Source organism: Suncus etruscus, chromosome 12, assembly GCF_024139225.1.
Source record: "Suncus etruscus isolate mSunEtr1 chromosome 12, mSunEtr1.pri.cur, whole genome shotgun sequence".
In the NCBI taxonomy this organism is placed as follows: domain Eukaryota; kingdom Metazoa; phylum Chordata; class Mammalia; order Eulipotyphla; family Soricidae; genus Suncus; species Suncus etruscus.
The window spans coordinates 76,597,997-76,614,478 of NC_064859.1; the positions used below are offsets into that span (position 1 = coordinate 76,597,997).

Genomic DNA, 16,482 nt, shown 5'->3' on the forward strand with positions numbered 1-16,482 from the left:
ATCTCAGGCCTTCTTTCCTTTCAGTTGTTGATGTGGTGGTGCTGATGCCTGAAGTTTGCACACTTAGCTAGTGTGCTCACACACACTTGGTTGTGTTATTCCAAGTGCACATTCTTGTTGTGGCACCAGGGATCCAAGTGCAATTCTGCTGGCACTGTGTCTGGCATGTGGGTTGGGGGTTGAGTGCCCGGCTACATGTTTGTAAGGTAGGTGTTCTACCATTGAGTCTTATTCCTGGGCCCAGGGTTTTAGAATTTTGAATGCATGATTCATATTCTTTCAGGGTAGAATGACATTATCTTTTCCTTAGTTTTGACAAAAATATGTTTGAAATACATGGGTTCATGCACTGCTGTGCCCCAAGACTAGTTTCTGATGGGGATGGACATTGGCTTCCACACCAATAAGTAATTCTCACCAGCAGGCTGTTCTAGAATTCAGTTAAGCTAACACTATGTGAAGATAGCATGAGATTCCCTAGATTAAGGGTCCAATCTCTCTAGAATACTCTTTATTTTAGATACCAGTGTTGCCAGTCAGCCCCTGAAGAGGTTGACTGATGGAGGGATGGAGGATGAGGTCTTTCCCCTCCAGCTCAGAGCACGTGTCTGCCACCCTGTTCAGCCGGCGGTTCTGAGGTGAAGCGGCAGGTAAACAGCTTGCAGACAGTCAGGCTTGTGGAAATATTAGCTTTATTCGGTGGACAAGACTGAAGTCCAAAGCCTCAGCATCAGTTCCAGCCAAAAGCCCCTCGCCTTCCACAGACCCTTGTTTTTATCCCCCAGAATCAGGTACCACCCAATGGTGGGATCAGATACCACCCAATGGTAGAAGCAGAATCAGGTACCACCCTAGGGTGGGGGCAGAATGCCAGGTCACATCCTAGGGTAGGGCACAATCACTGATCAGGGTAGGGTCAGTAACATAATAATCCCATAAAATGTTTACAACCAGTTGTAAGCCCTTGTGGTTATATTATTCTCTGTTTAACCAACAATAGTTTAGAAGGTCCCACAATTTGCTTTTGGGCTTGAGGCACCTGTTATAAACTCATATTTTCTTCTTTTGTTTTGTTTTGTTTTGGGGCCATATCTAGCAATGCTCAGGGGCTAGTCCCAACTCTGCACTGAGGAATCACTCCTGGTGATACTCAGGAGACCCTATAGGATGCTGGACATTGAACCCAGGTCCACTGCATTCAAGGCAACTACCTTACCACTGTACTTTCTCTCCAGTACCACAAGCCCATATTAATATCTGTGCTTCTGACCAATTGGTTAGAAATTAGTGGTTCCCAGGACAACCTCCTCCAGTAAATTTACTACAGTGTTTCTCAGAATTTAGAAAATCTATTTTCTCTCCACATCAATTGTTTATTAAAAAGAATATAAAAGGAAGAGATCATAGGGCAAGGTATTGGGAAAGAGCTCAATTTCTTCCTTCTCCCTCCAGGCACACTGTTCTTCTCAGGCTTTCATATATTCACCAACCCAGAAGCCTCCAAAGCTTACCTCTTGGATTATTATAGATTTTTCATTCATAGGCATAATGGTTAACTCAAGGGCTTTTGGCAATTTTACTTACCCTTTATTCCCTTTCCCTTCCCCTCTGAGCAGCAAGTATTGACTCTAATCACATTCTTTTCTTGGCAACCAGGTCCTATTCTCATGTGAATTTCCCCAGAATTACCTTCATAAACAGCCAAAGACACTGGTAACACGTGAACACACTAAGACTTTCCATAGACAGGAACTTTGAACTAAATATGTATAAGAAATCCATTTTGTTTGATTTTGGGGCCACACCTGGCTATGCTCAGGGGTTAACTCCTGGCTCTGTACTGATGAATTACTCCTGATAATTGCTCTTGGTGGTGCTTGGAGGGTCATATGGGATGCCAGGGATTGAGCCTGGGTTGGTTGTGTGCAAGGCAAATGCCTTACCAACTGTACAATTCTTCCCGCCTCTGTATGAGAAATAATCTAAATGGTTAAATATATATATATATTAAAATATATATCTTGAGAATAACAGTTATCACAACCATTTGGGGAGTTCTTGGGTTTATAATTATATCTGTGAAATAAAACCAAACTGTAGAGGGGCAGGATGGGGGTGGGCACAATATTGTTATATCTCCTAGCAATTGAAAGTGGTATTTGATTTGGAATTTCAATTTTTCATGGGGACCAAGTCCAGGCATCATGAATTAAATAGCTGGCAGCCTTCCTGGCCTCCCATGGAGTGTGAAACAAACTATTGTTCTGATGAGTACTGGCAGGCATGTGATTCTGTGCCCTATGAGGAATCCGAGTTGGAAGGCCTAGGAGGGCCTTGGAGGGCCATCCAAGTTCCAAGGCTCTCTGCAGCAAGTCACAGGCAGTGAAATGGCAATAGTAACCCAATTATAATGTTTTACTACTTTATTCAAGTATTCTAATGGTTTGTTCATTTGGAACCAGTGCTGAATTAATAGATTATAGGGCCCAGAGAGATAGCACAGCGGCGTTTGCCTTGCAAGCAGCCAATCCAGGACCAAAGGTGGTTGGTTCGAATTCCGGTGTCCCATATGGTCCCCCGTGCCTGCCAGGAGCTATTTCTGAGCAGACAGCCAGGAGTAACCCCTGAGCATTGCTGTGTGTGGCCCCAAAAAAAAAAAAAAAAAAAACAAAAAACAAAAACAAAAAAACAAAACAAAACAAAACAGAAAACAAAACAAAAAGTATAATTACTATAGGAAGCAATTTATAGATAGAAAAACCACTCACTTTCCCAACAAGAAAAAAGTTTGGGTAGAATTTCTCCACTTTACATACTTTCTTTTTCAGATTCTATTTTATGGGGAAATCTGTCATTTTCATACATGTGCTTTCATGATTTCTTAAGATATTTCTTCCTCCTCCAAATCTTTTTCCAGTTTCTCTCAGTGATATGATCTAAGCACTCAAACCCAACCATCCTTAAAATCTCTTTCACCTATACATCCTTCCTTTACTGATAAAATCTGGGAGGGGGGGGTCCTCAGCTATTCCTTTGTCTATGTCCTTACTGTAATCACCTTTGTTCATATCCTAACTATTGTTTGCTAGAATAACATTTACATTTACTCCTTTGCCTCTAATACACAGATGTCAGAGCAATTCTTATAAAGCACAGATTGAATCATCCTGCTCCTCTGCTGTTCCTCTTTGGGTGGAAAATGCTTGCTTTCAAACTATATTTTAGGGCCACATATATCAGTGGTTATAGCTTACTGATGGCTCTATACTTAGGGATTACTACTGGTGGGGCTCCCAGGATATAGGCAGCCCTATTGTTATGCTGTCGAGTTCAATGATTTTTAGTAAGTTTATGGTGTCATTTTGTAACATTTCCATGACTTGACTTAGAATGTTTTTATTTTCCAGATTCCAATAATGAGAGACCCTGGATGGATTCGAAATGTATGGTCTTCAAATATTAATGTAAGTAAAGCTGCAATGGATGGTTTAATTATAGAGGAGAGATAGATTTTTAAGAGAAGAGAAAATACCCTGGCACATTGGGGCTGGTTACCATGCATGTATGTGATTTCTGAATCCTCTCAGACTTGGCCTGTAGCTCTGTTTGTTTAGATAAGCCTGGATGGAGGTAGGAGCACTTGAACTGGTTTCTCATTTTTTCTCACTGTGTCCCTGGCTATAGATATGATTTTGTTATTTCCATAGAGAAAGTATCCTATGTCTCTTTAGTGCCATAGGACATGGCTCATATTAGTGTTCAGGCTGTTTCTAGCTCTTGATGGTCCATACTTACCCTGAGGCAGTAAGTTTGGCAGTGAGGAAGCTCAAGCAAAGGTTTTGAAATGGCACATTTTAGCAATACTGTGGGTTCAGTTCCAAGTGATCAAATAGTGGAAATTGCAATAAAGCAAATGGCAAAGTTTTTGGCTCCCATGAACACAAAAGGAGTGTTTATGCTATATTCTAATCTAATGGGAGTATAGTAGTATTCTGTTTTAAATCAGTGAGCACAAGTAGTTGGAGAAGTGACACCAATAGACTTTCTGGATGCAAAGTTGCACCAAACCTTTAATTTGTAATGTCTACACATACTAAAACAAGCTCTTCTGTAAAAGCCTGCAGGCTTCTCAGAGTTTTCTCCAGATTCTGTACCTGCCTTCTCTTACTTCTAGTTGCTTTGTCCTCTAGCCTCAGCCTTTTTGCCCTATGCCAGCACCCAAATCATTGCCAGGTCCTTTGGACTACCTCTGACTGAACTTAGTGCTCACTCTAACATGGATGTCTTCTTGTTGCACATTCGGTTTAGCTATCAGAGAACCAGGTTGGTCCCCAGGCCCACTGTTGGCTTCTGGCCTCTCTAGGAATTAACTTTCTATGCCTCCATGGCCTGGGAGTTTATATATTGTTCAACCCCCTTACCTGTGGTCACAACCTAGACCTCCAGTTGTTTTCCAGAGTGTATTACCTTGTTTCTCACTAACCCCACAGTGCTTAAGTATCAGCAATACTGAATAGCCTAGTACATACCTCATAGACCTGAAAATTTCCCTTTGAAGTAGAAAAGGAGGTACATTTGAAGCAATAGGTTTGGCAGTAAAAAGCTCAAGGAAATGTTTTGGAAGACCCAGAGACAAAGTGATAAAGCTTCAACATATAATTATTCCTTCTATGATGGCTCCTGAGTCTTGAATAAATGGAATAAAAGTAACAGTCTCTGTTCTTAAAGAGCTCACAGTCTGGAGAGGAACCCTGCAAATTGGGTCTGGACCAAGAGCGTCTAAGGGAGATGAATCTAGAGGTGCCTTTTCACCTCATATCTGAAGGTACTTGGGAAACACTTCCTGTAGTGTGCTAAGTGTCATGCAGTCCCCAGGGCTCATTCATGTCAAGTACAAGCTGTTTCCTTGACCCAGAAGCCCCTTTACAATAAAGGGAAAAGGCTGATGAGAAACTCTGTGGGAGCCCAAGTTCTCTTCTGAGGGATGTGCAAGGAATGGGTCCCAATCAGAGGTCAGGAATCCTGATCAAAGGGCAGTTCATAACAGTTGAGCCAGAGACCTTCTCCGGAAGAGAGGAAGGGTAAACAGTACTGGTGAGTGAGTGCTTTCTGTAGGAGTTCTAGTGGGCAGCATGTTGGTGGATCCAAGTCTCCATTATACACAGTTGGGTATTGGAGTCCAGACCACCAGATTCTTAAACTATTCTTGTTCCTATTCCATCTGTAAGGTTATGGTACATGTCAAGGAGGAGCAAGGAGGGAAGGACCATACCCTGTCCCTTCTGCATGGTCTTTTTTTTGGGGGGGGGGCCCACACCCATTTGATGCTCAGGGGTCACTCCTGGATAAGGGCTCAGAAATTGCCCCTGGCTTGGGGGGACCATATGGGACGCCGGGGGATCAAACCGTGGTCCTTCCTTGGCTAGCGCTTGCAAGGCAGACACCTTACCTCTAGCGCCACCTCGCTGGCCCCTGCATGGTCTTGTCCTGACCTTCATAGCACACTCTAGTAACAGTGAAGGGAGAAACTTCTGCTTTAAGAAAATGACAGAAACATCCTTATTCTCTAAGGCAGGAACCTAGATGATGTCCCCATCCTGGTCATAGTCCTATTTATGTGACTTCATGCATATGTGACACTGAGTATGAGCTGATGTCTCTGAGCTTCTGTTTTTCCTGTCTCTTATCCAGACTCTTATCCAGGGGCTAGCACAATGTACTTGCTGTTTCCTGCCACTGCTGTGCTGCAGAGGATGTGGGGCTTGTGACCCATCTAGAGTAGTAGAGGTCAGAGTGGGTTTGGAAGCAATTTCAGATGAAAGCTTTGGAGATGGGTTGAGTCTTAGACAGGGTGACAAGAGGCATGTTGGCTTAGTGTGGAGGTGAAGAGCAGCACAGACTATCGGGTATATAGGATTGGAGAGAGGAAAATTGAGGACTAGGAGGAAACTTATGAACAGAGGGGTCTCATCTGATGTTGGACTTTATGTCAGGCCTTGGCAATGGGCTGAGGGAATTGAAGGGCTCTGAGCCTTGTCTAATCTGCAACTCTGAGAGCAGTCATGGTGATGGGCTTGGAGGCTGGTGCAGCTCATCTGGTTGAGTTTGGATAGCTTGTGGACCCTCCAGGTGCAAATGTCCAGCAGAGAGAGAGAGAGAGAGAGAGAGAGAGAGAGAGAGAGAGAGAGAGAGAGAGAGAGAGAGAGAGAGAGAGAGAGAAAGAGAGAGAGGAGAATATACAGAATCTGGAACTAACTAGTTCTGGATTGAAAATAATCAGCTATGGGTCAATATTGTAACATTGGTGTCCAGAGTAGGTGAATGGATCAGGAAGAATGTTTCAGGGAGTCGGGCATCTGGGTGAGTTTCCACTCAAAACCTTTTCTGTAGCTGCAATTCAGGAGTTACTCATAGCTCTGTGAGCAGAAATTACTCCTGGCAAACTAAGAGGACCACATGGGATGCCAGGAATTGAACCCAGGTCAGCCACATGCAAGGCAAATGTCCTACCTGCTGTTCTATCACTCTGGTCCCTGTAATTGACATTTTTATGCTTGGTTATACTTGTAAGATAGGTTCATATATTTCAAAAATGTTTAGTAATGACAGGTTTGACCTCCTGCATCCCATATGGTTCCCATATGGTTCCCCACACAATATTCTTGTGTTGATATTTCCTCCAAGAGCTCAATGATTAGCAGAGGAAAAGGAAATCTGAAGAGTCCTGGACTTGGAGAAAGGGACCATAGTCCATGTGGTAGAATCTGCTAGTTTTTCATGGCCTTGAGAGGTGTTGACGATGAGCTCTGAGTCTGAAGAATCTAGCCTTGAATGCAGAAAGTCCAGAAATATACACATTCAAAGCCAAAGCAATAGTACAATGGGGAAGGCACAAGTCTTGCACAAATCTGACTTGGATTAGATCTGTAGCATCTCATATAGTCCCTGAACCCTCCAGGAGTGATCCCTGAGTGCAAAGCCAGATATAAACCTTGAGCACTGCAAGGTTTGACCGCCAAAATCTAAACAAATAAACAAAAAAAAGTACACTCTCAACAACACACTTCCCTCCTCCCATTTTTCCATTTTGCTACAGAGTCATTCAGGGTAAAAGGCCTAGAGTTCTGGGGGGATAGTTGAGCAATCAAATGTTCCCTTCAACTGCTTAGTTCATTTTTACTCAGGTCATGGGATGAGGTGGTCTGATTTGTTACATGGAGACTAACACCTCATCCATATTGTGTTGATGAGGATTACGTACTGGAAAAAGGCCTCCCCCTTGGCCAAAGTGCACGCGATTGCAACAGTGCTAAGAACAACAATTCCCAGAATTCTAGGTTTCTTCTGTCCCGGTGATATTGAAGCTGACCCAAGGAAACAAGGAGTCATGCAGATTTGGCTGGCACTTTTTCAGATTTTATACAGCACTTATTATCTAATAGGTTCTTTTCTAAAGTGTTATATTAACTCATTTGTTTGCTCACAGCAGCCCTATATTTGTTTGTAATTATATTTGTTAGCTGCAGATCACTCAGTGGGTAAATAGCAAGGTTAGGATGTGAACTCCTAATTTCGGGGCCTCCAAGCACTCTAATACTATGTCTTAAACCAGTCACTTGTTCTGTTAACAGTCTCTCATGCTCGTCTGTTCTTTTTTTTTTTTAATTCTTTTTTGTTTGTTTCTTCTTCTTCTTCTTCTTCTTCTTCTTCTTCTTCTTCTTCTTCTTCTTCTTCTTCTTCTTCTTCTTCTTCTTCTTCTTCTTCTTCTTCTTCTTCTTCTTCTTCTTCTTCTTCGTCTCTCATGCTCGTCTGTCTTTTTTGATTTCTTCTTCTCTTCTTTCTTTCTTTTTCTTTTGATTTTCGGGCCATACCCATTTGATGCTCAGGGGTTACTACTGGCTAAGAGCTCAGAAATTGCCCCTGGCTTGGGGGACATATGGAACGCCGGGGATCAAACTGCGGTTGCGATCTTTCCTTGGCTAGCGCTTGCAAGGGCAGATACCTTACCTCTAGTGCAACCTCGCCGGCCCCTCTTCTTCTTTCTTCCTTCTTTCCCTCCCTCCCTCTCTTTCTTTCTTTTTCTTTATCTTTCTTTCTTTCTTTCTTTCTTTCTTTTCTTTCTTCTTTCTTTCTTTCTTTCTTTCTTTCTTTCTTTCTTTCTTTCTTTCTTTCTTCTTACTTTCTTTCTTTCTTTCTTCATTTCTTTCTTTCTTCTTTCTATCTTTCTATCTTTCTTTCTTCTTTCATTCTTTCATTTTCTTTCTTTCTTCCTTTCTTTTTCTTTCTTTTTCTTTTTCTTATTTCGTTCTTTCTTTTTCTTTCTTCTTTCATTCATTCATTCATTCTTTCTTTCTTATTCTTTCTTTCTTTCTTTCTTTCTTTCTTTCTTTCTTTCTTTCTTTCTTTCTTTCTTTCTTTCTTTCTTTCTTTCTTTCTTTCTTTCTTTCTTTCTTTCTTTCTTTCTTCCTTCCTTCCTTCTTTTTCATTTCTTCTTCTTTTCTTTCTCTCCTCTTCTTTTCTTACTACTCCAGCAATGCTTACGAGTTATTCTTGGGGCCTGGAGAGATAGCACAGCGGTGTTTGCCTTGCAAGCAGCCGATCCAGGATCAAAGGTGGTTGGTTCGAATCCCGGTGTCCCATATGGTCCCCTGTGCCTGCCAGAAGCTATTTCTGAGCAGACAGCCAGGAGTAACCCCTGAGCACCGCTGGGTGTGGCCCAAAAAAACAAAAAAACAAAACAAAAAAAACAAAACAAAACAAACAAACAAAAAAAAGAGTTATTCTTGGCTTGTACTCAGGAATCAGTCCTGGGGTGCTCAGGGGACCATATGGAATGCCAGAGATCAAACCCAAATTGGCCACATGCAAAACAAGCACCCTGCCCATTGTGCTATCTCTCCAGGCCTTAATATAGTCCTTTTAAAGTTTTCTCTAGTTTTTCTGAATCTTACCTTTTCATAGATAACTTTTATTTTGTTTTGTTTTGTTTTTCCTTTGCTTCCTGGAGGTGCTGGGGCCACCAGGACTGTACATGGCTAAACTCCCATTTGAGAGACCATGTGGTATTGTTTTTTTTTTTTTTTTTTTGTGGGGGGGGGACACCCAGCAGTGCTCAGGGGTTACTCCTGGAGCTGCACTCAGAAATCATTCCTGGCAGGCGAGGAGAATCATATAGGATGCTGGGGATCAAACCCGGGTCTGTCCCAGGTCGCTTGCGTGCAAGCCAAATGCCATACGGCTGTGCTATCACTCCGGCTCCTCCATGCAGTGTTGGGCTTGAACACAGGGCCTTGTGCATGCTACATGTATGTGAAGTTCTCTCCCAGCCATGTAGGTGCCTTCCTATCTAAGATCTCTCTTGGGAACCCCACTTCTCTGTCTTACTTGCACTTTAGTCCTCCAGCAGAGGGGTCCTTTTGAGAGGGTCCCACCCTGACCCTCCTCCCACAGCCAGTCACCTATATTCTTCTGTGCTTTCATATTCTTCACTTTCATATAATATCCTGGGAGGGAAGATAAGAAATAGCTATTTGACTCTCCAAAGTTTTTGTTTTGTCTTCACACTTGAGTGTTTGTTTGGGATTAGAAATTGAGGCTGGCAATTTAGTTTGCACAGATTTTGGAACACTTTGTTCTGCTGGATTCTATTCACCACTCTCCCTTTTGTGTGTTCTCACATTGATCTCTCTAGAGGCGTTAGGAACTTCTGTTCAACCTTTGTGCCCCTAAACGCCACAGTGACGCTTCCAGCCTGCCCTGGCTTATTGCTCATTTTTTCTGCTCTGAACTTCGTCCCTGGGGGATGACACAGCAATATGATAGATATTAACAAAACAGACATTTCAACAGATAAAGACCAAGTGGAAAAGCCAAGAAAAGAGTGATGCCTTTTTCTCCACCTCCTCAATTTACTATTGTCCACTATTTTTATATACTATTTGTAGATATCATTAATTTTATCTTCTGCTTTTGGCAATCAAAGATTTTGCTTTAAATTTTTTTTTTTGTAGAATTTACCTTTTACAACATTATCCTGTTGTTTTGTGAAAGGAATATATTTCCTCAAATTTCTGTGATAATCTAGTTTTGAGAATTTCTTTCTCTTGATTTCACTTCTGTTCTCTGAGTAATCATTCTTTCTTTTGGAGTCCTTACCCCCACCCCATCTGACTTGTTTAGTCCTATCTTTGTTTTTCAGATTTTCAGGGTTTCTTAGAATCTTTTGTGAGTAGGCCTATCTGTCTTTGTTTAGCATGGCTGCTATGGGTGATTGCCTGTGTATATGGGTGTCCATTTCCTTTTTGGTTCTTGTTGCTAAATTGTTGGTTAAATTGATCTCTGGCAGATTAGCAAGAGAAAAAAAAAAAACCAGTTCAATTATTTATGCACAGTGGCCTGTGAGTAAGAGATACAGGTCATGGGAGCATTTTAGGTTTTCTATCTTTCTTTGTGAGTTTGTTTTTGGGTCATTCCCAGCAGTATTCAGGACTTACTCCTTGCTCTGTGCTCAAAGATCTCTTCTGGTGGGATTTTGGACACTGGGCGCTAACCTACGTCAGCTACGTGCAAGGCAAGCACTGCACCTGCTATACTATTGCTCTGGTCCTAGGTTTTTCTGTCTTTCAAAACAAAGAGTTGTGAAAAAGTATGTAGATGGAAGAAGAAGAAACAAAATTTGTTTCTACAACCATCTCTGACCTATATTTGCTATCTCTGTTAATAAGGATGTTTTCTTCCTTTCTAGGACAGAAAGGGTTCTTTTTAAAAAATTTATGTGGTTAATTCACCTACTTTCAAAGACAAAGGGGATGTCAGAGATTTCTTGCATCGACTGTTTCTTTAATTAATTTTAGCTTAAAGAATCAGGATGCCCAGGAGGTCCATTTGGGAGCAGTCTTCTCTGCACCATCACCAAGAAGTGCCAACCTCTGGAATTCACCCTGGTCCCAGCTGTTAGGAAGCTGGCTAGTATAGGGACCCTGTCATTCTGGCTAGCATCCCTCTATCTTCTCCTCAGCTCCTGCATTCCATATTATAGTTGGCTTCCAGTTCTTTCTCCTTCACACCTTCCCTATGGTTTTCCTTTGAAACATAGTTATCTCTTCCACTAAAGATTTATCCTCCTGTTCAATACTTTTGGTTTTAAAGTTCTGACATCTGCCTGGAAATTTAATGCTTTGTCTGGAAAACGGGGACAAGTGGTATACACATGTCTTGCTTTCTTGTTGCCATTCTTCCTGGGGTTGCTTCCTTCAGCTTTGCCACAGCCCCTTTTGCATGTGCCCTTTCATATTCACTATTCTTTATCCTACTGTGCTCCCCAATGTCTCTCATACTTAATAGTTTGCATTTTTTAAAAGTTTATTTTAGCCTGAAATCATTCTAACTCTACTCTACAGCACTGGCAAGGCACAAATGAGCGACACTTACAAGCACAGCCAATACAAGATGAAGAATATATGTTAATTAGCGTCTTCAAGAGCATTTCCTTCTGCTGAATTACATAGGGAAAATCTCTGTGAAGAAAAAACTATTGCTTTTCATCTTTCATTTTCCTATAGATTCCCCAGTTCTCACTCTTCCTTTCAAGTGGGGCATCTTAGTCCTGATTGACTTCTTCCTATTTGTGCTAGAGCTAGCACCTTGATCTTCGAATTCTCTGAGCTCAGAGATATTTCCCCTTGTTTCTTTGTGTCTGTTTGTTTACAACTTGGTTTCACACCCAAAACAAAGATCACCCATGGTTCCTTTGTATTTATTTGTTTACAACTTGGTTTTACCCTCAAACATAGATTGTCTTACATGTAAATCTGGATGGGACTGTCTCAGGATAGCCTGAGTTATCTATCCTTACTTTATCCTTGCTCTCTCTCCTGGGGGTGGACTCTGTATTCATAAAAATGACAGTTTTGGTCGGAAACTCATTCTTGATACAAGGTAGAAGATTGCCAGATCAAATGTGTTTCATCATCAGCCTGATCTGGAATATTTTATGTGGCCCTGCTTTAGATTTATTCACCTGGCTTTGGAAATACAGTGCATGGGGTGATTTTACAGACCTGCACTGTTCTTGCAGACAACAGACTCTCCGAAATGTTGGTCACAAAGCCTATGTATTGAGCTGGAGTGACAGTACAACAGGTAGACTCTTACCTTGAATGTGACTGACTCAGGTTTGATGCCTGGTATCCTGGTCCCCTGAGGACACCAGGAGTAATTGCTGAGTGCAGAATCAGGATCAATCCCTGAACATCATTGGGTGTGGCCCCCAAACAACAAACAAACAAAAACAAAAAACAAACCAAAAAAAGGGAATGTATTCTATAGGCTGCCCCTCACTTCTGCTTTCCTCATATTTCAGAAGGGAACCAACAACTTGAATACAAAGAAGAAAGAGAGAAAATAAAGAAAGCGATCCAGTACAACTTATGCTCAGACTTCACAAAGAAACAGTCAAGCCCTATACCATTATACCTGGCACACATTTGTTCTTTAGTGCTGGAGAAGCATACCTGTACCTGCCAACTTTCTCTCTCTCTCTCTCCTCTCTCTCATCTCTCTCTCCTCTCTCTCTCTCTCTCTCTCTCCCTCTCTCTCCCTCTCTCCCTCTCCTCCTCTCTCCCTCTCTCTCCCTCTCCCCTCCCTCCCCCCTCCCCCTCCCTCTCCCCCTCCCTGTCCCCCCCTCCTCCCTCCCCCTCCCTCTCCCCCTCCCCCTCCCTCCCCCCTCCCCCTCCCTCTCTCCCCTCTCCCCCCTCCCTCTCCCTCTCCCCCTCCCCCCTCCCTCCCTCTCTCCCTCTCCCTCCTCTCTCCCTCTCCCTCCCTCTCTCCCTCTCCCTCCCTCTCTCCCTCTCCCTCCCTCTCCCTCTCTCTCCCTCTCCCTCTCCCTCTCTCTCTCTCTCTCTCTCACTCTCTCTCTCTCTCCTCTTTGGTTTTTGAGTTACACCTGGCAGTGCTCAGGAAGTACTCCTGGCTCTATGTTCAGAAATTGCTCCTGGCAGGCTCAGGGGACCATATGGGATGCCGGGATTTGAATCACCGACCTTCTGCATAAGAGGCAAATGCCTTACCTCCATGCTATTTCTCTGGCCCCAGCTTTCTTATTTTTATTTTCTCTAGCTGTTTCCTCTGTCCCTGGGGCAACCTGAGAAGACCTGAGCACACTGAGTTGAGCACTAACAGGATCAGATGGTGCTGGGATAGATTCAACATCACAAAATAGGATGCAAAGGATGATAATGGGATCATACCAGAGTTAAAAGCCTTGTATGGGCATCCCTCTCCCCTGCCCTCCTCCTCCCATGAAAAGTTCAAAAGACTCCCCAAAAGTGCTGTATTTTGCTTAGGACTCCTCTGCTTAGACCAGCAAGTGACCAAGCCTTCATTAATACATTCATGGAGGTCAGGAGAAAGTTGGGCTAGACACATGTTATTTAAAATAGAAATGAGGGACCGGAGAGATAGCATGGCAGTAAGGCGTTTGCCTTGCATGCAGAAGGTCATTGGTTTGAATCCTGGCATTCCATATGGTCCCCCAAGCCTGCCAGGAGCGATTTCTGAGCATGCAGCTAGGAGTAGCCCCTGAGCGCTGCTGGGTGTGACCCCCCCCCCCCAAAAAAAAAAGCAACACCTAAAATAGAAATGATTCTTTAGTTGGAAGCAATTTCAGTATCCTTTAAAAAGATAAAATGCTCCTGGGATATTCTGAGATCAAGACTAAAAATTACCATTTGTGTGTGTGTGGAATGGGGAAGGGTAAAGAAAAAAACGGGGGGGGGCACACCTAGTGGTGCTCAGTGATTTCTCTTGGCTTTGTACTCAGGAATTACTTTCTCGATAGTGCTTGGAGGACCATATGCATGCTGGGAATTCAATCTGAGTTAACCACATGCAAGACAAGCACCCTACTACTGCTCAGCTCCAAGGATGGAAAAAAATTTATATATTTTTTGATTTTGGGCCATATACGTGGTGCTCAGGGGTTACTCCTGGCTGTCTGCTCAGAAATAGCTCCTGGCGGGCACGGAGGACCATATGGGACACCAGGATTTGAACCAACCACCTTTGGTCCTGGATCGGCTGCTTGCAAGGCAAACGCTGCTGTGCTATCTCTCTGGGCCAAGTATGGAAAATTTTGCAAAATAATCTGTACCCATGAGATACCTCTGTACCTCATAGACATGGAATTGAAGGAGCAGAGTTGATGAGCTTCTATTTCCTTCTTATGTGGAGGCTGAAGTCTTGAGTGAACATGTGCACAGCTCCCAAGTGACAGTGCAGACTGGAAATTTTGGAAGACCATGGGGCTTTGCTATTAGGTTGAAGCCCAGGTCAAATTTAAGGTAGAGGGGCCAGGAAGGTGGCGCTAGACGTAAGGTGTCTGCCTTGCAAGCGCTAGCCAGGGGCGATTTCTGAGTGCATAGCCAGGAGTAATCGCTGAGCGTCAAACAGGTGTGGGCCAAAAACCAAAAAAAAAAAAATTTTTTTTTAAGGTAGAAATTGGGGTGTTTCTAATCCTTTCCATGTTGGGGTTTTGCGTTACTTTTACTTTACAGGTAAGACTTGATTTTTGCCTCATGAGTAGACCTCAAACTCCAATTTCTTATGGAATTGGCTTCTCTCAGAATTCTTTCAAACAAAGTTCTTCCACCCCTTGCCTTCCCTTCTTTTTTTTTTTTATTTTTTTCTTTTTTTTTTTTCTTTTGCGTTTGGACGCCTTCCCTTCTTGAGGAAGATCTCTATCTCATGTTAGCTCACAAACACCTGGAGTGCAGCAGTACTAGGAGTCCATCATCCAACCATCCTAGGAGTTCATGGTAAAGCTTTACCCCAAATCCTCACACTGATTTTTACAAAGGTGCAGCACTTCTCTTCATTCTTTAATCAAAAAAGTGAGATCTGATCCATGGAGTTTGGACAGGGACTCTAGGAACTGGGAGTCCTTAGCTGACTCCTCTTCAGAGCCAGCCTAATCATCTTCCCTTTCAAACATGATGGCCACCATTGCTTGCATATTTGTGTTAGTGGCACTGAGCTGTAAAAACCTGCAAAAGACCTGTAAAGACCAGGAACTCCTGTTGCCTATGTCTCATGAAAGCAAAAAAACCTGAGCAACCAAGACTTGGAAAAAATGTGACACTTTGTGACCTTCTTCTAAGATTCACAAGAGTTTATATAAATTCAAATTTTCATCTTGTGGTAAACTGAGCCTGCCACTTTTCTAATTGTATGCTAGACACTTTTGAAGATGAAAATTGGAGTGTCAGAAGCAAGTTCCTTCTTTTATTTTTTTTTTTTTTTGTTTTTGGGTCACACCCGGCAGTGCTCAGGGGTTACTCCTGGCTGTCTGCTCAGAAGTAGCTCCTGGCACGCACGGGGGACCATATGGGACACCGGGATTCGAACCAACCACCTTGGGTCCTGGATCAGCTGCTTGCAAGGCAAATGCCGCTGTGCTCTCTCTCCGGGCCTGCAAGTTCATTCTTTTATCTTCAAATTTTTGTAAGGAAAGGTTGATATGATGTAGAAAAATTGTATGGGAGTCTGTATTAAGTAAAACAAGTGTAGGTGCTTCAGGTTCTACTGATTCTAACTGTATTCTCTTATCTAGTATAGCTGAATGTGCTAGATTTGCGCAAGATTAACTGAGAGGTATTTGTTGTCTAATGACAAATTAATATGACATGTCCAAATTTCAGGCAGTTGCTAGAACCTACCCCCTAGTTATTTAGCACTCTTTTTTTTTTTTTTTTTTTTTTTTTTGGTTTTTGGGCCACACCCGTTTGACGCTCAGGGGTTACTCCTGGCTATGTGCTCAGAAATTGCCCCTGGCTTGGGGGGACCATATGGGACGCCGGGGGATCGAACCTCGGTCCTACGCTAGCGCTTGCAAGGTAGACACCTTACCTCTAGCGCCACCTTCCCGGCCCCTATTTAGCACTCTTTAGTACTGTTCTGCATTCACCACAAATCTAGCTAACATCACATGGTCTAGAAAGGAAAGAAAGTCTTTGTGAGAATTTTATCTTTCACATGTGACTTGCTCATCCAGATACAAAAGCACAATTAAAAGATGACATAAGGAAGATAAGCAGGTTTAATATGTCTGGAAGACAGATGAGAAGATCCATGGTTGGTGAATATTTCTGAGTTTCATCTTCTACTTGGAAATGTAACATTTAGTAACGCCAGTGGAAATACTATCTGAGAAAAGAACTCTGTAGATTGAGGCATCTTTGTTAATACTTGGCAGAGAGGGACCACAAGGTTGATCCTTGATAGTAAAGAGTTAGGGCTCCCAAGGTCCCACTTGAGCAAAGACTTCTGATTCTTGTACAACAGTACTGTGCTCCACTACAGGATTTTATTCAGAGCTCTTAATAATTACTTTCCATTGACATCACTGTTTAAAATTGATTGAACAATAATTCAATTTTGGTTCCTGTAAAGATTCAGCACTTTCTCTTCGAACTTAGTGTTTTAGAG

At 42.7% G+C, this 16,482-nt stretch overlaps 1 protein-coding gene across 1 annotated transcript in view; it reads left to right on the forward strand.

Moving 5' to 3' along the window:
* LPIN1 (lipin 1) overlaps positions 1 to 16,482 on the forward strand; it is a 159,268-nt gene that overhangs the window by 43,474 nt on the left and 99,312 nt on the right. The window contains 1 exon segment of the mRNA XM_049784553.1: positions 3,408 to 3,464. Within this exon segment, the coding sequence (XP_049640510.1) occupies positions 3,408 to 3,464 (57 nt within the window).